Source organism: Morone saxatilis, unplaced genomic scaffold (assembly GCF_004916995.1).
Source record: "Morone saxatilis isolate NCDOM2014 unplaced genomic scaffold, NCSU_SB_2.0 Contig0, whole genome shotgun sequence".
Taxonomy (NCBI): domain Eukaryota; kingdom Metazoa; phylum Chordata; class Actinopteri; family Moronidae; genus Morone; species Morone saxatilis.
Window position 1 is genome coordinate 18805092 of NW_023339650.1, and position 16190 is coordinate 18821281.

General features: G+C 43.4%; 1 protein-coding gene across 1 annotated transcript in view; it reads right to left on the minus strand.

Annotated features, from left to right (window-relative positions):
* drosha (drosha ribonuclease III) overlaps positions 1-16190 on the minus strand; it is a gene marked incomplete at its 5' end in the record, with an annotated part of 79132 nt that extends 62942 nt beyond the window's left edge. The window contains 13 exon segments of the mRNA XM_035665676.1: positions 2352-2476; positions 4270-4439; positions 5622-5696; positions 6479-6560; positions 6940-7011; positions 9296-9382; positions 9625-9711; positions 10735-10815; positions 12246-12406; positions 13289-13430; positions 14630-14936; positions 15542-15610; positions 15705-16190. Of these exon segments, the coding sequence (XP_035521569.1) occupies positions 2352-2476; positions 4270-4439; positions 5622-5696; positions 6479-6560; positions 6940-7011; positions 9296-9382; positions 9625-9711; positions 10735-10815; positions 12246-12406; positions 13289-13430; positions 14630-14936; positions 15542-15610; positions 15705-16190 (1944 nt within the window).

Below are 16190 nucleotides of genomic sequence, written 5' to 3' on the forward strand. Positions count from 1 at the left end.
GACAGAGAGAGACAGAGAGAGTGTCTATCCAGCCTGGGAGGCCCCTTCGTCCCCAATCCGCTCCAATGACCTTTCCACAGATCCGCTGTGTGCTCTCAGGGTAGCACTGCCGCGGCCCTCGCCACTCCCTGCACATGCTTTCATTAGCATATGCTGCCACTTTCTTTCTCTCCTGTTTCCTATCTCTAGCCCCTTTCAGCCACCGTATCTGCAGCACTGCTGGCTTCGTCTATCTGCTAAAGTAATGGCTTTTTACATACGTATGTGTTACGTAAATGTTCTGTAATGGCTCTATTCAAACATGACAGGACCATTACAGATAGAACTACTATACTGTACTATACTTCTGCTACCTCGAGTATGGTTAAAAATTCCTATTTGCTCACGTGTGAAGAATTTTTGCTGGACACTGATCACGTAAATATTAGAAAAGCGAACAATTTAGGGAAACTGATGGTCTGATGATTGTTCTGTGTTTCTGCACGGGGAAGAGAAAAAGGTGCCCAGCAGCATGAAGTGGAGAAGTTCAAAAAGGTTTAACTTAACGCAAATGTCCCCTGATGCAGGGAGAGACAACCTAATGGCAGCCAATCATTTTCGATTTTTCTTGCCTCATGAAACAAAAGGCGCATAGTTGTTTTCTACTCCTGTCGAGTATGTGAGGAAAACAGGGACAACGTAGCATTTACAAGCTACCGGGGCTTAAAAAATAAAAATGATACATGGAAAAACAGCGCTCCGGAAATGAACTACTTCACTGTGCGCCAGTAGAGTGGCAATGTCAGGAGAGAAAAAAAAAACAGCCCAATCTGAGCTGAGTAAATTATGTGCTCAACTTCACTCTCATGAGAGACAAGAGAGACCCCGGCACTCTGAATCCACACGTGTGTCACTGAGGCGTAAATGTGACGGCATTCAATTTAAACTTGAGCCAGATTGTGGGTCTACAGGAATGTTACTTGGTCCTACCCTGCAAGATTGCCATCACGACTTCTACAGAAAAGACACTCTGTGGCTCACTCAACGACACCGACAGCAAATCTATGTCTGAAAGGGGCTTCTGTCTCCTCTTCGTCTCTTAGATTCCTCTAGATTTTGTTTTGACTTCTTGTTTCTGCATGCCATTCATATTAGTTTCTCCCCCTCCCTCTATCCTTCCATCATGTTTCTATTGTGTTTCATCCATCTCTTCGAGGCGTTGTCTGTCCTGTTCCTTCTTGCTCTCTTTTCTTTACATTCCCTGACCTCTGACATGTCATTATGCTGGCCTCAACGGTCGGAATGGAGCTAGAGAAGCTCGAGTGGCGGCCCTGAACACAAATGCGTCCAGTGGGCAGTGTGAAAGGGAGAAGACGAACACAGCTTCTTCAGTCTCCTGAGTTAATATATGCTGCTGCTGTGTCCAAGGCTCCCTCTCTGCGGCATTGCCGCCGCCGCAATCAACACCGACTCCTGCCCTCGCTACACGCATCATTAGCAGTGGTAGGAAATCCTTTCCACTGGTCTCTTACTACTCGTTCCTGCATCAGCTAATGATGTCCCAGTCCATCCATAAATTTGTCGTTGTCTGTCGCTTTGAGAAGTTTGACATGGCAGCAGGGTGCACGGGGATGAAAGAGCTCAGCGGACAGGCGGCTAAAATGTAGCGGCAGGGGAGAGGGGACATTAGTCAGAGGGAAGAAGCAAACTAGTTCTGCCTAAATGGATTTCCTAATGATCATCCTCTTGTTTGCGTCTTCATCGTCGGCGTTTTCCTCCTGCAACTCCTCCTGACTGTTGTGAGTGATAGCAGATATTTGAGTTGAAATAGAAATCCACAGGTTTAAATTTAGAAGGCGAGCACAGAGACCAAGTTGTGCGCTGACTTTTGATTGGTGCTTGTCGCATCTCTCCGAACACCTCAGAGACCGCAGCTCAGATGATCTAATACACTGCTTTTGTTAATTATGCAGCAGCACAGTACAGTATTCCCCACTGCAGCCCTGTGGCGTCTGTGTGTGGCATTACTATTCACGAGACGTAAACCGTGGCGGCTCCCACGGCGGAGGCACCCAGCGGAAACCTGGGACCCGTGATGATGCATGTGAAAATGTCACGCCACTCGTCTCCCCATCCTTCTAGTCCACATATTTTCATTTCTCCCCTCCTCTTTGACACACGCCATTCTCGTCCTAGTCGACATGCGACGCGACAGATTCTGCCGTCACAGTGTCCTGGGAGAGCGCCGGTGAATAAGGTTTGAGGGAACAAGGGAGACAACACACAGTGGGTGGGGGGAAAAGATCTGTACTCTGATGGGTGGTCGACATTTACGCGCGCGTGTGTGTGTCTGCGAGCATGTGTGAGCTTACTGAGGGTCGCCGGCGTAGCTGAGCTGAGCAGGCCGGATCCCAAAATGAACGATGATGGGAAAGGTGATGACGTCTGGGTTGAACTGCTCCCTGTCCAGTTGGTCGATACGCACCGAGCTCGGTTTCTAGGGGAAAAGAGGTCAGTACAGTGAGTCACGTTGCAGGATAAACACATTCCTGTAGCCACAAGGCAGCCATCATTCCATCATCTGCTATAAACATGGGAAATATCAAATAATCCACGCCATAAGGGTCGTCTGTCACAGGAACGTAATGAGATGACGCTCAGATTTGGCTTGTAGCGTGCGTGCAACAATGATACAGTGATGTCAGGGATGGCGAGCTAACTTCTGATACTCTTATCAGGGAGGAGATTGACAAGCAACATGTCCTCCGCTGACTCCCAAATCGCAGTTAGCCTGTCAGGCATTTTGCGAGATCAGAGGAAGGAGCTGTAGCATAAGGCGTGATGAGCTGCACGGCAGATGGCTCGAGGCTCGGGCTCACCTTGACATTAGCCGCGCTCACTCGTCACGGCCTGCATACAAACTTTAAATATGAGAGCAAGAGGTCGCCAGGCAACTTTGATTTAGCCTTCAAAGCGACATAATCAGGTTTGATTGGCTTGATGGAAGGCTTGATGATTGCCCTGTTTACAATGCAGACACAAACACATTGAATATGCTAAATTATATATATACTGCTTCTGTACATATGCGTTAATGCACCAGGGTCGATGACATCTGTGCTCTCATTTGTCTACCGTGCCACTGTGGGAAATAATCATTTGAGCATGGGATGTTTGATTGGCGTCGGACCCCTTCATTTCAAGCAGTATGTGTGACCTTGACATTTCACCGTGGGAACGATTCCCACAAATCAGAGCATGCATGGAAGGAGTTGGCCCACCTAGCTCTGAAAGGACATTTTATTGATGTATACATAGTATTGAATTTTTAAATTCCATACCACTAAGAATTTCTTTACCAAATTGAATGGTTTTGGTTACTATTAACTGGGTTTTTAATTAACAAATGAATCAGAAAGTATTCTGATAAGTCAATCGTTTCTATTGTTTATGAAGTGAAAATTACTCGTTCAAGGTATTCGAATGTGAGATTTTACAGCTTTTCTCTGTTTAATATCACTGTAAATGGAATATCTTTGGGTTTAGGACTATTGGATGGGTATTTTTAGAAATATTTCTTACCATTTTCTTACATTTCTGACTGATTAAATGGCCTAATTGAAAAAAGAATTTACAGATGAATCCATAAAACACATATTTGTGTTTTAGGTGAAATCATTATGAAATAACAACTTAAACCAACCACCAAACTCAATCGAAAAAAAACCTGGGAGTGACAAGGAAAATAACCATTGTTGACCATTGCCCCCAGATAGTTCCATTTTCGCTAAACTATATATATATATATATATGACCTTTTTAATAGACTTTGTTTGACTGGCAGACCAATCTTTAACTTTGGTGTAGGGATAGAAGACTATTATACACCCACCTATCTAGAAAACCTGACAGCAACAATTCAGTCCTGCCAGCAAGAGCAGTTGACTCAATAACTCACCCACGCCAAAGGTTACACAATCATATTCACTGTTCATATGCAACCTTTTAGCTAGCAATGACATCTTCACCTTTACCCAGACACAATTACTGTACATCCTTTAAAATATGGGCCAGACAAGAAGGTTAACCAACTTCATCGTGACATAAACGCTTCGGCCCAAATAGTGTTGATGACAGCGAACGCCCTTGGGGATAATAGGTGAGGTTGCTCATGTCACAGCCTAACAGGAACAGCCTTATTCCTGGAGTGTCGGGGTTGGGGGCGACGACTGCCCTTGAAAGAGCAGACAAGGCCACCTCCTGTCGTTAACAGTGAAACTGAGGCCTCACCATGCCTGGGTTGGTGACGATCATGCCCTTGCACTCCTCCGCGTATTTCTGCCACTCCAGCTCCTCCCACTGCAGCATGTCTGCAATCTCCTCCTCGGGGACCAAGGGCTTGCTGCTGCGCAGCAGGTAGAGCAACACCTGATGCATGGACAGCACCTCTTTTCCGCCATCTGAGACAATTAATGAACATAAAAGCACACCAGGAATAAATGCATGTGTGGACAGAAGCATAAATACACCACCACAAGGTACACAGTTCACCAGGGATTCGCAGTTAATTAAAAAAAAATGCAAAAATCACAGTCTTTTGTAGCTACCGTTTGTGGAATTAAACAAGCTGTGACATTTTCCACAAGGGAAAACATTTCACCAAGCTTTCATACAATGTATTCTTTCGCCGTTCAAAACTCTTGGCCCAAAATCAAGGCCGATGTTGGTAGAAAATCTTTGTTTTTATACACGCATCTCACCCCGCCTCACCTCTGCCAGCTCTCAGCTTTTGAACCAATAATGCATACTGTGAAAAATGTCCCCATGCATCGCAATCGCATTGTTCGGGAAACACACAGGTGAACAGAGGCACTGAGGTGAGGTTGGATGCCTTACAATACGTGCAGGCACATAATGACACGTGCATGGAATGACATTCAGATATGTATTACAAAAGTCAGAAATGAGAGCGATACAGCATGCAATCTACCATGTCAAATAGAGCCGGTACACTCAAAATGTATTGACCTCCATTTATGAGTGTTCACATGGACCGACGCACAAAAATCTGCTGCCCTCTGAGTTCTGGGAATGCATTAAGACAGTAACAAATGCATACCCACACACTCACTGTAACTTTCAAATACAGCATCATCACACTCTCCCTGTAACTCCCTGTCTCTTGACAGATCACATCAGAAACATTGCATTGGACAGTTTTCTTTTTTTTTTTTGCTTTTGTAACAGAGGCAGATAAGTGTTTGTAGCGCCTAAATTGGGAGAGCTAGGAGAGAAATTGTTTTTTGATGGAAAGAAGGTAGGTGGCATGGTTGTCATAGCAAACACTGAGGCGATATCATGGTGCACCAGCACCATCATGTGTATCGAAGATGAATATCATCATCAGCGCAGCTCAGGCGCTGTGTGTCATTTTGCAGAGAACGTACCGCAAACACCGACACACAATGCAGAAGCCCGTGTATGCAGAGATGTTTGGAGCAGACATTACTGGAGACATGCAGCTCCTTTTTCCTTTCTGTAGCACATTTCAATATGAGAACTGTGTCACCAGTGACCACCAGAGGGAGACAAACGGCAAATGAAAGCAGTGCAGGTTCTTTGTAGGTTGTTAAGAGTCTTACCAGGTAAGAATCGGACAAAACGGGGCATGAAATGGAACTGCTGGCATCCAGGGGAATCATTGTCAAACTCAGGACCTGGAGGAAAGAGCAGAGAGGGTTGTTTTGTTTTTCTTCTATTCTTCTATTCTTCTTAAATCTAGCAAGCTTTTCACACAATTTCAGGATTTGCAGTGTAGAGTTATGATTGAAGTGATCACAGTTTTTCTGGTTGACAGTTTAATCTCAATTATCAATCAATAATAATACATTAAATAATACTTAATGTATTTTCTTAATCTCAAATCGTATCTCAAACTATAAAAGTGAAATAAAATGTTCACTACTGTAAATATTCTATGATTATGTATGATGACTGTAGAGGTTAAATTCAAAATATCATCATTACATGTCAGCCAGTTCTGCCTCCGAGGCGAAACCTCAGATGCTTTCTGCACACAATTCAACTAATTATTACTCCAGACAGTTATATTATAGTGGAATACTGAATGTGACTGTGCTACAAATTGTGCCAGTTTAATAAATATGTAATACTGTTATTTTAATTTATAACACTATCAGATCACATCTCAACCTATTTCTAAAAAGAATGAGAATGTAATGAATGGCATAGCCTCTGACAATGGTAACATTATTTTGAAAGGCCACATATTACTTAAGGGTAAAGGTTACTTAGTCACACAACTATGTATCTGTTTAGCTGCCACTATAGCCATTTTAAAAATATATACGTCTACCAACAGTTACATCATTTCTGCAACATACGAGCTACAATTTGATTAAGATTATTTCCTCTTGCTCATTTCAATTTGCAAGCGACAATCCCTTTTGGGAAACGGCCCTTGGTTTGGGAGTGGTACCTGTCAAGTTCCAGTCATACAGCTCAAGGATGTCCTTGAACAAGTAGGCGGCGAACAGCTCCAGGCCTCGGACACAGTAATTCTGCACACGGAAGAGAGATGGTGTTTGATAGCAATGTTGTGGGAGTTTATACTGAGTACATACAGTATACGCAGCCAAAAAAAAAAAAGCTGTAATACTGCCATAAAGAGTATCTTAATGTAGAGATATGACTGATAAGTAAATCCAGGTCTCTAACTTTATCACATAAGCCACCTTATCAGTGTAATCAACCTCTACAGGTTACAAAAAATCTCTTTTCCCTCTTCTGCAAGGATTAGCACCTTCGCTCACCCAGGCACTGAGGTGTGAGGGTTACATGTGGCTCAGCTGCACTCAGACTCAGCCGTTTGAGATAAAAACAAAAAGGGGTGAGAAAGGGGAGAGAAAGAGCTGGGAGATAAAGTGGGGTTTTACCGACCTCCGGTGTCATCTCCTCTATGAAGTGAATGGTGTAATCTATGTTGAAGCGGATCACACGGCACAATGGGATCTGTGATGATGAAAGGAACAGAGGACGAGAAGAAGAAAGGACAGGCCGACTCATTACCATGGCGTTAGGCAGAGGTTACAGCTTTTCAGGGAAACTCATTAAAAACTCATCTCTGCTGTGGTGCAGCTCACCCAAAATGGTGGACACACACAAGCACACGCAATGAAACTAAAGAAGTAATGTACGCTCAAGGAATCGCACTGTAACGCGCTGTGAAGTGTTTAAACATGCACAACCTTTGGTCATTTAGAAAAACCCTGACTTGTACAAACACTCACTCACACAAATCGCATGCCTCCACGCACACACACTTGAAAATTAACTAACTCAAATCTCACTAAATAGATAAGCCTGCTCTTCTGAGTTTAATCTCCCTAGTTACACGGTCTTTGTTGTTAAAGCGTGGGGGTCCATTTTAAGAGATTAACCTGGGAGTCACATTTATTCTTGCCCATCCCGGCGGCTAACTAGCAGGGGGCTAATATCACCACGCTCCGAGGTTCCTAATCCCCACGCTGCCACAAAGCGTTTACCCCAGCTTTTAACAAGGGCTGCTTAAATTATCCAGTTCAAATCACGCCTAATCCTCTGGGCTCTTTTCAAGCTAGACGGATATTGACCAAGTAGTTTATTATTCAAACATGCAGGAAAAAACACACACGCGCAGACACTAGCGGACACGAGCACATACGTGTATCTAGACACAGAAATAGTCCCACTTTGAACAAATTTTCAAACCCCTATTTTCAAGAAATAGGGGTTTGGTGGTCCCCTATTGATTTCTACTTCCCTTTAAACTTCTTCCTTGGGATAAAAGTCAGGCACACAGCTCAAATGGCAAGAGAGAGAGGGTCCTTTTAAGTCACGACCTCTCTAATGTTTGACAGTCACTGATGGGCCTTCAAAAGTGAGGGAGAGGACTCTGCGACAAGGTCAGCGCTGTGAGAGAGAAGCACTTTGTCCGGGGCAACAAAGAAGCCGACCCGAAGCCAAAAGCCGATTTGAAGTTATTTTTGAGGAGAGTGGAGTTAAAGGAGAAAGGGATTTTTCACTCACACGCTGACCTAAATTATATGTGTTGCCTGAACGGACATGTAAGAGGAGGATGGGGATCATGTGTGGCCAACACGGAGCTGGCTGAGCAGCGGCCATATGAGTGGATGGAGAGAGGTTATAAAATCGTGGACCTGGCTGCTTTATACAGCAGAAAGAATTCACAGCAGATGTGGGTGGAATACGCCTGGGCTATAAAGCTGAAACTAGTACCTTAATAAGAACATTTTTATGATGTGATAACATATAGCCATGTGACACATTGTGTTAAAAGCACACATGAAAACAAAAACTGTACTGAAATAACTTCTTTTGTATATTCTTCGAGTCATTATGATGAGACTCACTTTATGAAGCATGACAAATTTTAGAGAAATCTGAAAATGAATTAGTGAAATGAGCCTACATTCACGCTGCAAGGCTTAGCGCTCAATTCTGATTTATTGCTCGGATCTGATTTTTTGCTTGGCTGTTCATATTATTTTTTAAATGTGCCTAATATCAGATTCCAGAGTGAACTGGTCAGAATCCTGAACAACGCACGTGCAAGGTTACCGTTTCATTTTATAAGCTGATTATTGGAAGCTGAAGATGATAATGAGAACGAGACACATTTTTACTAGGCTTTTTGTGGAGCAACGGCTGCTACTTCTGTACGGAGGTATGTGTGTGGATGTCACCCCGAATACTAGTCCAACACTTCTCTGCCCCTTCACTGAATACCTCACAGCTCTATTCCATGTTTGTATTCATGGAGAGATGAATGTTGATTGAGAGTGACATTAAAGTGGTGTGAATTCAGATCTGATCGTTCGCGCTGAGGTTACACACATTAACCCTTTGCTGCGCAGTGTGAATATAGCCTTAGTGAAACAGTACAAAGCTTGCTTTATGTAGAACACATGTGTTTAATAAGAAATAACTTCCTGAAGGTGAACTGTCTGCGATTTAGAAGCTTATATAAAAGTTGGAAGCAACTTTTTCATTTCACCTGAGTGAGGTTTAAATTGACTCTTTGAAAAACATAGCCGAGAAAAGTCAGTGTGACATCTGGCCCCAAACACACAATATGAAAGAAACTCAAAGGAAATAAATAATAAAGATGACATAAAATATAAAAAACAGGCATAGCAAAAGGGGTTGCCGTACAGTGACATACACTGTCAAACATCTCGCGGTGGAAAATTCACGGCTTATCGCCTTGGCGGTTAACAATTCAAAGCAGGCTTACGTTAGTGAGTGGTGTGTGGGAGAAAAGGGAGAAGCCTTCAAACAGGTACTCATGGTCATCGTACTCAATCACCGTCGGCCTGTCAGTCTGAAACAGGAAAACAGCAGGACCACTCAAACACAGCCCGGCACTATACGCAGCAGCTTAGGTACAAAGCTGCGAAAATACACTGCTGTGACACGGCAGAAAAATGTAATAAAGATACAGTCTTTACACCATATACTCTGCAATATAATACACATTCTTCTGTATAAAGTTATTCACTTTAGCCTTTTAATAAATGAAACTTTTCTCCTTTCAGGGTCTCGACAAAAGAGACACAGTCATACCAGGAAGTTGGTGGGAGGAGACACAGTGATCCTGTAGTGGAACTGTTTTCCAGCATTGTTGTTCATTGGACGACACTGTTTCACAGACTGAAATAGACACATAGAGGCAATTACTAACATGTATATTATCCACGTCAGAGCATTTGTGCTGTGGTCTGACACTGTAATGGTTACACCTGAGGTAAAGCGGAAGAGATATAAATTGGAAACTCACTTTTTTCCCTCTCATTTTTAGGATTGTCCCCAGCTAAAGGAATGTATTATTCACTACGAGTCAAAGGATTTCCTCCACTAAACAGTAAAAAGTTAATGAGAAATTAAAGCATTTCTCCAGAATTATTGTCCCTGTGTAGAATCTTATTAAGACCAAAATATATTTGGAAAATGATTGGGATAACAGAGATCTAACCAACAATTTCTATTAACGCCTGATGACTACTAAAAACTTAATTGACATTGTTTTAATGAATACAGTCACACGTCCTATACACTCTATAAAGTCATTAAAAACAACTAATTGACTAACAATTTCCAGGTCAACCAAGACCGTAACAAGCAATTAGTCAACTAATCGACTAACGAAGGTGCGAGCCCTGTTCATTTCCGACCTTCACGTGACGTATAAATGCCTGCAAAGTGGCTGGTACCACAGAAATATACCACAGACAACAGCATTAGTCTGGGGACGGAATTTACCTCCATGAAAAATACACACTCATTAAGTCATGCATGACCTTCATTGATCCCTATGGACTACCGAAAGGAAAACAACACTGACTGACTTTACATTTTGATGCAGCGATAATCAATTCAATGATAATGAAATACATCTGAGATCTGATCAGTTGAAGATGCATCCATGTGGGAAGGCCAGAAATCTCAGCACCTGGTAACATAATCGATGAGTCAGTGGTATAGTTCAACTCCCCTGTCAGATTCTTACAGATGTAATATCATCATTAGGTTCTTTAGGATGATAAAACCTCATTTTCCCTTTAATACAATGGAAAACGGCCACTGTACAGAGAATACATTTAGGCCGAGTAGAATAATGTCCTTGGCCCTGTGCGCAAGGTTATGAAAGGGTGATTTATTCACGACGTGTCATACTTCCTCCCCCGGGTAGATGCTGTGGCGGATCCCTGTACGTCTGGCCTTGGCACTGCACTTACACAAGGGACCATCATTCATCTGGACAGAAAGAAAATACGTAAATCAGACACAACTGCTTCACTTGCCATGTATAGCACGCTGCTACATTTTACATTTCAAAACTGCATACTCCTGACCTTTACTCCTTCACTGGAGTTTGGGGGTTTTCAGTTGTCCTATGTGACAGTGAAGGCAAACTCTGACAGAAAGACTTTTCATGCATTTACCAAACATTTCACTAGTTGGAAATTACCTTAATTTTAAAAGGAAAAACAAACCCTTCAATAACCTTCGAGCACTTTTCCAATTACATAGTCGGACCCCAAACTGCCTCGTCTACTGAAGCGAGTGATTTCCAATATTTAGTACAATGATTTCAAAACCTCCCTTATCTTGGTGCTCTCAGTAAATTAATTTTGCAATTGCATTCAGAGCAGGGAAAAACTTTATAAAAGTATGATATCATCATATACATATCTATATTATAGATATACACTGATAGACACTGGCACCAAAAGCCCAACATGTTCCCTTGTTATAAGTGGCAAAGGGGCTTCCCTCCATGTTGCTTTAGGTTCATGTTCTTATTGTTTAATCACATTTTCTATAAAATACAGTAAAAACAAACAGAATTTCATGAATATACTGTGTGTAGGACAACAATAACTTATACTTTTTACTCACTTAAAAATAAATGTCAGTGCTCTCTGGTGGACAAACTATGTAATGGAGACCTTGTTTCTAAATAACCTGAAACGAAGTAAGCTGAAGTTGCAGTGTATTATGTATTGTCTGTTCAGTTTTTAAAATTAATTTATGATAAAAATTGACTGAGTTTTAAACCAACGGCAGATATTAGTTCCCCCTTTAGTAGGTTAGGGCTAACAGAGGGCAAATGACAAATGACTCCACGCTAAATAAAAAGTGTCCTGCTTCAGTGATGGTTGAATGAAAGGACTGTCGTTGCCTTGGAAATCCTGTTTGAATCCTGTTTCATTTAGCTGAAGTGGATTGTATCATTTATTTGCGTTTATTAGACTTCATTGGAGCACCATGCACAGTTTAGCATGTTAAAAGGTCGTATTTGTTAGGATTTACAGCATTGTAGTAACACTATTATACACTGCCATCTACTGTTATCTCTTAATGATGTGCAAAATCTTGCAAGAGTTTTGGTGTAGCGTATGAAAGGGAAGATTTCAGCAGACATCTGCATGCTGCTGTTTGTCTACCACTGGCCTATACTAGGTTGTCATGTGGAAATATCATGCCATGAGTTGCCCTGTCATTCCCTCATGCACAGTATACCATCAAACTGCTTCAGGAATGGTTTTGGAAGAATCTGTTCTCTAACTTTGAATCATTTGTCAGACCTGTATAGGATCACAGGAAACTGATGCAGGAGATAAAACAAAAATGGAATTTGGTTTCGTAACATAATAAATGTTAGAGCAGAGAGCGAGACCCACCTGCCCTGGGTCGTTGTACCACAGCTCCTCATGCAGGCGGTCGGGGTGAGCTTTCTTTCTCTTGATCTCAGCAATGACATCAAAAACCTCTGAGTCAGAGCTGCTGGAGCAGGTGCTTCCTTCACCATCTGACTCACAGTCTGACTCACTACTGCTGTCGTCTGAAAGTGCAAAAAGGTCTTTAATCATTAGAACGTCGTAATGTTGGAGACGGAGACATAATTCGGTGAGCCGGAGCTGGTGGAGTGGTTAAGCTCCCCTGCTCAGCTGTGCCCCCACAACGTCTTATACAGCATAAAGTCTCAGTAAAGCAATCTGTCAAAAAGAGTCCAAACTGTGTGCGCTCTGGCTGTGCCAGCTATTATATAGGAATAATTATCCACACAATGCTGGTGATACAGAAACGTTTCAGATCGGCAACCTAATTTCTCAAGCCAACTGCAGACTTGAATGCGTCTATGAGATTAAAAGGAGCAGCACAGTTGCCAATGTTGACATCTGGCACTCGTGTTTTCTTTATTTCACCTCACAGTTGAAACTTACTATAAGGAAAAGCCCGCACCAAAACGAGGATTTTAATTAGCAGTCAGCTGAATAGTTTGTGGTTCTTAGCTAAGCAAAGTCTTCAATTCTTATCAGCGCTTTAGCTCGAGTGCGTGATTGTGAAGTCAGTGCCCGGAGCAACATATTTAGCAAATTAGATCTCCCTGAGCGAGATTTATGTTATTGCAGTGCTGAAAGACACAATCAGGCTGACAGCCCTGCAGATAACATCATAAACACTGAACTTAATCTCTGCCTCAGCCTAATGCACTGCTGAGAAGACAGCAAGTTTGTATGCATATCAATTACAAAAGATTGTCAACAGATGTATGAACTGTTTGTATTGTTATTTAGCTGTTGTCCTTACATGCTTACAGGCTTATTTACAGACATTGTACAAAGAGCTATTATTCGCCAGCTAAACTGTGCAACAGCACTTTTTGCATATCAACAATGTTCCCACGTGATTATACGAAACTAGACTCTGCAGGTCTACCCACCTGGGTCCTCGTCCAGTTTGGTCTTTGGCGGGTCCCATTTCGGTCGAGCGGCCTTAGCTCTCTCCTGTCTCCTCCCCAGCTCTTCCTCAAAGCGCTCGTACAGGTCCCGCAGCTTACTGGTCCCCACCACAGTAGAGTCTCCCTGAACAAATTCAAATAAAGCGCATGACCGTCTGTGACAGATTCTTAAATGTCAAATAGAACAGATGTACAGATGAATGGCCTTAGTGATACCACAGTGCAGCTGTTTGTTTGTTTTTTGAAAGATAAAAAATGGCCCGTCTTTATCATGTGCACACCAACCGCCGCTCTTTATCGATAATTACATCGTTGCATGGTTTAGGAGGATAAAAGGCCCAGTGTGTAACATTTAGGAAGCTCTATTGGCATAAGTTGATTATAATACGCATACGTTTCCATTAGGGTAAAATCAGCTAAAAATAAGATATCGTTGTATTTGTGCTACCTCAGAATGAGACGTTTTGTTAATGTTAAACTGCCGTGTTCCTGCAGTAGCCCAGAAAGAACCAAACACCGGCTCTAGATAATGGGTATTAATACGTTTTGTGGCCGCAGCTGTTTCTCCAACACGCTTGGAAGGCTGAGCTGTATTCAAATTGTCGCAATCTGCAACTTGACCGCTAGATGCCACTAAATCCTACACACCGTTCCCACGGATCAGAGGTTATGTGATCACACCCATCTATCTGCCAAAGTCCGAAAGGTATCGTCCTCACTGTCGCAGCAGGAAAGACAGACACAGCAGTACTAAATGTGTTTCGTGAAGGAGCAAGAACTGAAGAAATAAAGTTAAGCTCCATCTTGACATTTAAGTTCACTTTTGTTTTATTGAAAGACAGGTCGGGTCATGGGCAGAATGTGTGATTTGTGTCAAAAAAGCAAGCGTTCAGAGTCTAGCGCTAAAGGTCAGGGTTGGAGCAAAGAAACAGCAGTTGGCATCATCCAAAAGATCCAAAGACTTTTAAAAAGCGTCTGAGAGGGCAGGTGGTGATTTGCAAAGGGCCGACTGAGGCGTCTTCTGAGTGCTCGCCATTAAGTGAAAGGCTCGAAAAACATTCAGCATTGGAGAGCAGGTAATCCAACTCTTCACCACCACCAGCCGAAATTGATAAAATGGCAGACAGAAGATTAGGAAAGTCAGTCTGTGCTCGGCATTAATGGGCACCGTGTTAAATGCATTGAATTAAAACAACTCTTGTTTAATCTACCTAGAAAAAAAAAACAGCTGGCAAAGACATTTTTATGGCTATGGACTCTTGCTTAAGTGTAGAATAACAATTAGATATCGGAACAAACAATGAACAACTGAACCGACAGTACCACTTGGTCCATGGGGTCATTGGAGTAGTAGTTCTCAGCATGCGTGCAGCGGATCCAGGCAGGTTTCAGCAGCTCTTCTTCCTCTTTCTCATCGTCCCCTTTCTCCTTCTCCTTCTCCCGCTCCCGCTCCCGCTCCCTCTCCCGCTCCCTCTCTCGCTCACGGTCTCTGTCAGCCAAGGCCTCCTCAGACTCTCTGCTCCTGATGGAGGAGTAGCTGCGCTCTCTGCTCAGGCCGGAGGAGCTCTCCGACCTTCTGTCCCTCTCCTCCTCCCAGCGACCGCGTTTCCTGTCTCTGCTCGAGGACCGACTGCAGGGCACAGATTTAAATAAATAAAAAAAGACCCCAATTATCGCAGTCAGCCCAGATGGAGACTTGTGAGCTGCAGCCTGCAGCCTCACGGAAGTTTGACTGTGTTTGTGCTTCAAATATTTCACCAATGGCGAAGAACAAGGAAGCACAACTAGTGGTGGCATACGAGCAGGAAGTGGGTTTAGTATTTTATACAGTCTGTAAAACAGAACCTTGGACAGTACACTCCCTCTGGTATGGAAGTAGTGGTATTGATGAAGTTGATTTTTTTTTACCAAAAAGCTACATATTTCCATTTAAAGTAAATACAGCAAGTACGCAAACATGTACTTTACTTGTTCCCGAGGGAAACTGTGCACCATGCAATCATTTGATAAGGAAAGAAACAAAAAAACAAAACAAGTGCAAAGGATTTCATTAGATTAATCCTAAACTTGCTGAATTTAAAGCAGTAATAAGTATATACGGGAAATATGCGCAAATAAAGAAGCAAAAAGAAAGGAGGTGTGAACCAGAGCCAAAATAAATAATCTGAACACGAGGTTTAGTTGGCATTAGTATTTCACAACAGCTCTTCAAACAATAAGTGCGTGTGCGGGTACCTTCGAGGCCTCTTTCTGTGCCTGTCGGGCGACTGGGATCTCCGACTTTCTCTGTGTCGATACCTCTCCCTGTGAACACACCACACACACACACACACACACGTAAGGAAAAATAATTTCACGCATCAGACTGATCTCATTCAGGACAGTTACTGATGTGTACCTGCTGCGATCCCTGCTCCGGTGTCTGGGGGGCGTCCTGCCTCTGTCGTACTCAGACCTGTAGCGTCCACCCTCTGGCCTGCCGCGCCTGTCCGGACTCCTCCCGCGGTCCTTCCTCTCGCCAGGAAATTCCATCTTGTGCTTATCGCCGTGGCCACCGTAGCCATAGCCCTTCTGCCTGTGCTCATCGTGGCGGTACCCCCTGTCCGGAGACCTCCTGCTGTCCATGGGCTTCTCATACTTGTACTGCCCCGCGTGCCTGAAGCTGTGGTCTGGTTTGAATGAGCTGGGGCTCTGAGTGTAACCAGGGCTGAAGGTGGGAGGGGGGAAGGGAGGGTGGGGAGGATGGGGGTAGTTCATGGAGTACGGAGGGTGGTAGCTCATAGACTGAGAGGCGACGGGGGGAGGCATGGTTGGGTGGGGCAGCGGTGGCGGCGGCACGGGAGGCATCATGTAAGGGGGGTAGGCGTTCTGAGCGGACACCTGG